The 7,746-nt window shown below is 49.0% G+C and overlaps 1 protein-coding gene across 1 annotated transcript in view; it reads right to left on the bottom strand.

Moving 5' to 3' along the window:
* The window catches only part of DYNC1H1 (dynein cytoplasmic 1 heavy chain 1), a 67,831-nt gene extending 62,267 nt beyond the window's left edge, over nucleotides 1-5,564 (bottom strand). The window contains exon 1 of the mRNA XM_007121674.4: nucleotides 5,174-5,564. Coding sequence (XP_007121736.1) covers nucleotides 5,174-5,426 — 253 coding nt within the window. The 5' untranslated portion in view covers nucleotides 5,427-5,564. The remainder of the gene's footprint in view (nucleotides 1-5,173) is intronic.
* Nucleotides 5,565-7,746: the final 2,182 nt, after the last annotated feature.

Here is a 7,746-nt window from a genome sequence, read left to right as displayed (position 1 = left end):
TGGGCCCGTGAGCCATGGCCGCTGAGCCTGCGCGTCCGGAGCCTGTGCTCCGCAACGGGAGAGGCCACAGCAGTGAGAGGCCCGCGTACCGCAAAAACAACAACAACAAAAAACCCCACAACAGACCAATACCGTGCTGCCTATTAACACATTCAGGGAACTAAAATACCAGCACAGAAAGTGCTGCACCCGACTCTCTAGTTCCTGTGCCGCAAGCCACACTGATACACATTACAGCGCCCGTGGACATTTCTTTGGTTAACTTCTGAGAGTTTATCAAATTTCTAGAGATGTTCAAAATGTCAGTTAGCACTGTTCTGCGTACGCTTCTATTGAAAGATGAATGTATTTCAAAGTACGAGTGATTTGCATCATTGCATTGTGAACTAGGTGAGCAACGTGCCTCATTTAATGAAATAACAGATGCACATTCAATTTCCTTAAGACTCATGCCACCTCTCCTAGGTAGGTGGGTATGTGTCCGCAGACTGGTGAACAGGCACCTGGAAAAGGGCGAGGGGGCACTGCAGGCTCCCCAGCCCTTGGTCAGCCCCTCCCTCCGTGTCCCCTCCCAACGTTCTCCAGCCACAGGGCAAGCCTCCTCTCAAGCTAGCAAACGAAGCCAGTCAAAATTTTCTTTGGCCAGATGACGTGTTACGGGTTCCTGGCTCTCTTTATCTTTCCTCTTCTTTTCCCTTTAAAATCCAAACAGACTCCCAATACCACATTACTTTGGCCAATCGCTGTCGTACGCGCCCTCCCGGCTCTCCGGCGGTCGCTCTAGCTCTCCGCTTTCCCATCCCTGGTACTTCCTCCAGCCACCTTGACGTCCACCCGCCCCTCTGTCCTCCTTCTAAGGCTGTGACTTCTTCGCATCCACTCCCTGCCCTGCACAAGGCTAAGAGTGTGGTGAGAGTCTTGAGTCTTCTCTTCCATCCATAACATTGTTGGGAATTTGAAAGGAGGGTTGAACCCCATGTAATCCTTGTACACAAGGTAAAACTGGGGCTCCCCTTGACATTTCCAGAAAAAAAGAGAAGGAAGTGAAAAAAACTAAGTCAGTAATGCCTAAAGGATTTAAGACTTCATGCTTTTTAAGGCTAACACTAATTCAAAAGAAATAATTGCTATGAAGTAAATGAAAACAAACACTCCTATTTAATGGATACCAAGGAATTCAACAGAGAAATTAGTTCTTAGGTTTCAGAATCCTTCTTAAAACATCCTTTTCCTAACTGGGTCTTAAAATCCTGCGGTTTTGGTTTCCTCACTCATGACAGAGGCGCTGGACTAAATCTCTCCCGCCGTTCCCAGCCTGATACTCCACGATGCTGAGAGAAGAAATTTCCATCCGTCTTTACTTTTTAAAAAGAAGTAATGACTGCTTTCCCTTTCCTGTACATGAATTCCACTCACTATGACACACCTCACTTTGAAACGCATCTTGCTGCAGACTGCTTTGTCCTACAGAGGGTGGAGGGCCCACCTACAGCGTGACAGCACAGGACATTGCACAAGAACCCAGGTTGATGGACTCCTGACCCAGTGCTCCAAGACAGTGCCGTGTCACAGTAAATGTTTCCTATCAATTTATTAATCATTTTATTAACCATTTGGGGGTCTAAGCCAGAAATGAATACTTTTAAATCATCAATCTACTACGTTTCTTCTCTTTTTAGGGAAATTAAGTCTTCAGAAAAATAATGCTTAAAACTCCACAGAAACATTCCCCATACATGTCCCCATGCCACCGCGTCTCTAGGAAGCCGAGTCCTGTAAGGAGCACTGGCTTTCTCCCAGTCAGGAGTCTTTCAGACTCCAGTCATCTCTGCACGAATGAAGAGAGGGTAAAACCCCCTGAACTATGTACGTCAGGAACAACTAAAACCCCAAGCTTCGGGTAAGCACCGACTAAAGGCAGCCACTACTTCCGGTCTTAAAGACAAAGCTCCGAGGGTAACACATCCGAGTGGAACAAAACCGAACCAAAACCCCACAGCACCCGTTCCCAGCCTGGTCCCAGCCAAGCCCTGGAACCACCACTCCAGCAGATGCAAACCGAAACATCCTTACCGGTCCCTACCTTCCCCACCCAACCTTTCACCGGACAGAACACACCCCAAAATGCACTTCAGGTAAAAAGCGCTACAAAAGTGTCATTAACATCGTAATATGCCTGTCACGTAGGGATCACCTACCTGGTCATACTTTTAGAAGTACGCTATGGGGAAAACAATTTTCTATAGGCCAGGAATTACAGGAAGGAGATTTCTCTTTTTAAAACGGGGAGCTACAGTTTAACACTCCCTTTCACCAACTCTTCACTATCAAAATTAACTGTTGGGGGACTTCCCTGGTGGTCCAGTGGTTAAGACTCCGCGCTTCCACTGCAGGGGGCACAGGTTAGATTCGATCACTGGATGGGGGACTAAGATCTCGCATGCCTCGCGGTGTGGCCAAAAAAAAAATAATGATAAACTGTTAGAGTCACAACCTTTATTCTCCACTTTAAAGAAGGCTCTACTTTAACAAAAGAAGTTTAAAGCTAGCTGGAGTACTTGAAAAAACATATAGAGATAGACCTTCATATAAAAAAAAAAGCTTCTAAATTCAATTACATGTGTTTGGAAAATTCTTTCCATAAAAAAGGGCGGAAATGGGGGGAAGATAAAGTAAAAGTAACTTCTCCTGTTCCTTAAATAAATTATATGACTTCATTGTTGGTGGCAGTCTTTATTCAGTTCAAACCATTCAGATTTATTCTCCATATCACAATGCAAGCCTGCCTTTTCACTGTAAATAACTACTGGATGTTCATATTTGATTAAATGTGCAAATGGCAATGCTAACTCATAAAAACCAGCCCTCCTTCTAAGTGACCTGGGTTAACACTTATATCTAAATTATGCTAGTGTAGCCAGGATGCTAATAAGACTGATGGGACCACACAGTTTTTCCTCAGATTTTTGTAAGTGAAAAATAAGTTAAGACAGGTTGAATTACTAGAAATACTTCCAGGACTTTTATAAATCCAGGAATGAGACAGGATTTCCGTTGTAGACAGTCTCGTTACCTAGTCAACATTCAAACGTGCAAGTCATTATGGAGCCAAGATTTGGATGCGTGGATACTCGCTCTGCTGAAAGGAGAAAACGTACCCATCAAGAAAACGGAGATCATTTGCACCAGAAAGCATTCAACAGAAATAGGGTCCCCCTCTAATAATTTTAGCAAAGTTCAATTCTAAGGTGGTTGAGAAAAGTGAATCACTGAGGAGCACTCTAGAAGCAAAGAACAAAACCAACAATTTTCTTCTGTAAAAAAGAAACTGAGGTGCCCAGTTGTTCTTTTATCACAAAAATACTCTGTTGTTTTACTGTACTTTTGATGTAATCTTGTTGTATTCCTGAAACTAACACAACATTGTAAATCAACTAGACGCAAATAAAAATTTTAAAAATAAAAGTTCATTGTTCAAGAAAAAAAAAAAAGAAACTGAGATCTAAGGTAGAAATCACTGATTTCAAAACAAGAACCGTGCAATGAAAATACGGTCAAGAATTAGCCAAGGTAAAGCTACTCAAAACGCAATAACAATGCAGATTAAAATGTATTTTAATAAAATAATGTATATTCATTTAAAAACGACCAGAAAGACAGATACCAAAATGCTGACAGTGGTCATATCCAGGTCGAAGGATTCCAGGTGACTTTAATTTTATCTGTATACTTAAATTTTCTATCGTGACTATATACTTTTTTTGAAAGACAACAGATGAGTTAAAAAAAATTCTTTTTAAACAGTAGTGGTTTCCATGCAGGAAAACAACCCCAAACATAAAAGAAAACCCTAAACAACTTTAATACTCTAAATATGCCTGGATGGCTTATTTGCTTTGAACATTCCTTGTGGATCTAAGAAAAATACTCTTTCACACTCGCTGACCCTCCTGCAGAGGCCAATGCTACAATGAAGCATCTCCTGAGCAGGAAAAACCTTTGAAAGAAACAAACTATCTGCAAGAAACTAAGTGTGTGTAGGGGTGAGAGGGGAGCGGTGAGGCAGACGGTTGAGATTCTCTTACTGACAGAACCATACAGCTTCTGAGATTAGAAGAAGCTTGTCTCCGAACACTTTCAGACAACGCCCAATCCTTGGTGCTAAGCTAGCATTTACCTGGACATCATCCTTGGCTTCTCGGATGGACGGTGCCACACCCATACATGTGCTGTCAAATAAGCTCGCCATTGGCTACAAAATGGTCTGAAAGCATCAAGGGGAAACCCTCCCTGAAGGCAAGCTCCACTCTCAAGAGGAACCTAGGCTTGCTTTTGGAAGGTCACTATTTGAGGAGACTGCTGGAATATGCAAACCTTTTGTCCCGTCCCTCCACTAGGTGCCTAACCTAAGTCTCTCTCCGTTTAAGATCTGTAAAATAGATTCAAAGACCATGGGGTCATCACTAGGATCATCTAAGCATCACACAAATACAAGGCATGATGAAGGAAAACAAGCAGTGGACTGGAAACTGAGATGTTGAGTCTAGCCTAAGGAGCAGGATTAGCTGGTGTGACCTTGGGGCAGTCACTTCGACTGAGCCTCAGTTTTCTCGCGTCTGAAGTGGGCAGATGCACCCACATAGCAGGGACAGCATGAAGTCCAAGAGGGAGACCTGCGTGCGCTCTCCACCTAGAACAGTGATGCCCCGCTCACAGCCGGGGCTGTCACTGTCACTCCTCGGGCATCTGGGTCCGCACAAGGCAGAGGCCGGGATGCCCGCCGGTCAGGGCTCCCCCAGCTCCCGCTCGCCAGGATCTCCCCCTACACCCGGACGACCGAAGGACCACAATCCAGGATGCCCCCGGCGCCGCCCCTGACACATCCCTCCCGAGGCCGGCCTGGTCACAAACCGAAACCGAAAAGCCCATGTGACATTGGAGGCCGGGATGCGGCCTCCGCCCGCGCTCAGCCCGGGAGACGCTGTCTCCACCCAACTCGGCCATCTTGAGGCCGAGCTGACAAAGCGATCCCATTGTTGCAGGTGACGGCGAGGCTGGGTGCCCTCCTTCGTCCCCGCGACACGGAAGGGGGCATCCTGGGGCCCCGGCGGCAAGGGGTGTGGCGGGAGCGAGGCGGGGCGCCGGGGGACCCACCGCAGCCCCGGCCCCGCACCTTTGAGCGTGGAGCGCTCCACCAGGACCGTGTGCACCTGCGGGTCCGAGAGGAACTTGCGCATCTGCTCCAGGGCGCTCTTCTCCTCCAGCGCCGCCTCGAGCGCGGCCGGGGCCTCGCCGCCATCCTCCAGCAACAGCGGCACCAGCTTGCGCAAGTGCTTCTGCAGCACCGACACGTCGGCCACGTTCTGCACTGCCGACACCTCCAGGCCGGCCGAGCCGTCCTCGCCGCCGCCCCCGGGCTCCGACATGGCGCCGCGCTCGGGACCCGCAGGCAGCGTTGAGAAGGCGGCCGCGACTCGGCGCGAGAGCGAGCGGGCGGACGCACGAGAGAAACGAGCAGCACAAGCCGACCGCCCGCTAGCCCGCTGCCGACTGAGGAGAGGGAGCGCCGGCTCCTCCCTAAAGGCCGCCGCCCGCCGGCCCGGCCCCGCCCCGCCGCCGCCGCCGCCCGCCTCCCTCCTCCCACCGCCCGCCGCCCGCCGCCCGCCGTCCGCGGCCGCCGCCCGCCGCAGCCACTGGGCCCCCTCACGGTACCGACGTCACGACGTCGCGCTCAGGCGGCCCGGGTGACTCCGCCGCGCAGCCTTCTGGGACTCGTAGTTCCAGTGCTGGGCGGGGCTCCGCAGTACCCACACCTCAAGCTTTAAAGGTGGGAACTTGCGGGGGGCGGTGAGAGGTGGTCAGGGACTACGTCTGTCCTGCTCACTGCTGTGGACTCAGCGAACAGCACAGAGCCTGAGACACTGCACTAATACTGAATGAATGAATGGTGTTAACGAGCTAACGTGTTTTGAGCACTTAGCCTGTGCCTGACATTGTTCTAAGCACTTAACCTGTGTAGTTTCTTTGAACGAATGAATGACTACGATGTGCTGAGCTAGAACATAGTCATCTGCGTTACTACATATACATAGGGAGATTGAGGATCTTTTTCAGAGGGAGAGGAGATGAGGGAAGTGTCACATTGCTAGGCTGGAAAGAGGGAGGTTGGGAGGGGACATTCCCAGAGCAGGAAGCAGCTTATGCAAAAGCAGAGAGGTCTGACTGCAGGAGCGATGTACGGGAAAGCCAGGAGGTGACAGCTGAACGGTGGGGTGAAGCCTGGCTGTTGTAGGTTCTGGTTGCTAATGGCAAAGTAATTCCCCCCCAAATGCCGTGAGGACCACGGGGGAGACCTACAAGCATCCACCCAGAACAGCAGCCGGGGCTGACGCTGTCATTCCGATGGCCTCAGCATCTGGGTCCACACAGGGCAGGGACTGCCGTGCCTGCCCAATAAGTTTCCCCCCAGCTCCCATTTGCCTGGACCTCCTCCAGTACACCGAGATGACATAAGGGCCAGAATTCAGGCTGCCCACATTCTTGGTTTAGAAATGACAGTTATTACAAGGAGCAGTAATTGGCTTTTGAAAGTTCAAACTCATCGCTCGCTTCTTAAGTTGGGTGGAGGAAGGGAAGCCAAAGGTGCTATTTTTATATCAAAGTGCACAGTCAGAGAGCTGAATCCTGATTGGTGGAATGATGATGGGATGATTTGATTTCCCCAAATCATCTTTGGAAAAAAACTGCAAAACATGCAGAATGCCTATTCTTGCTCAGTTACCCGGTGCCAAGCCCCAGGAACTGCTGGAACGTGAAGACTCATCAGATGATTCTTGTCCTTAAGAAGCTCACGGCAGAGGGGACAGATTAATATCCTATCCTCCTCCTGCCTTCCATCAGTCCACTCTTCTTTGTGTGTGGAATTTTTTAAATTGAAGTATAGTTAATGTACAGTGTTGTGTTAGTTTCAAGTGTACAGCAAAGTGATATATATATATCTGTTTCAGATTCTTTTTTTTTTAATATAAATTTATTTATTTATTTATTTATTTTTGGCTGTGTTGGGTCTTCGTTTCTGTGCGAGGGCTTTCTCCAGTTGCGGCGAGCGGGGGCCACTCTTCATCGCGGTGCACGGGCCTCTCACTATCTCGGCCTCTCTTGTTGCGGAGCACAGGCTCCAGACGCGCAGGCTCAGTAGTTGTGGCTCATGGGCCCAGTCGCTCCGCGGCATGTGGGATCTTCCCAGACCAGGGCTTGAACCCGTGTCCCCTGCATCGGCAGGCAGATTCTCAACCACTGCGCCACTAGGGAAGTCCTGTTTCAGATTCTTTTCTGTTATAGGTTATTATAAGATTTTTTAAAATTAATTAATTTATTTATTTTTGGTTGCATTGGGTCTTCGTTGTGGTGCGCAGGCTTCTCATTGCGGTGGCTTCTCTTGTTGTGGAGCGGGAGCTCTAGGCGCGCAGGCTTCAGTAGTTGTGGCTCGCGGGCTCAGTAGTTGTGGCTTGCAGGCTCTAGAGTGCAGGCTCAGCAGTTGTGACGCATGGGCTTAGTTGCTCCGCGGCATGTGGGATCTTCCCCGACCAGGGCTCGAACCTGTGTCCCCTGCATCGGCAGGCGGATTCTTAACCACTGAACCACCGGGGAAATCCCTATTATAAGATATTGAGTGTAGTTCCCTGTGCTATACAATAGGTCCTTGTTGTTTACCGTTAGTTTGTTTTCTGTCTGTGAGTCTATTTC

The sequence above is a fragment of the Physeter macrocephalus genome, chromosome 11 (assembly GCF_002837175.3).
Source record: "Physeter macrocephalus isolate SW-GA chromosome 11, ASM283717v5, whole genome shotgun sequence".
In the NCBI taxonomy this organism is placed as follows: Eukaryota; Metazoa; Chordata; class Mammalia; order Artiodactyla; family Physeteridae; genus Physeter; species Physeter macrocephalus.
Note: the sequence above shows the minus strand (reverse complement) of the source record. Positions and strands in the feature narration are given on the sequence as shown.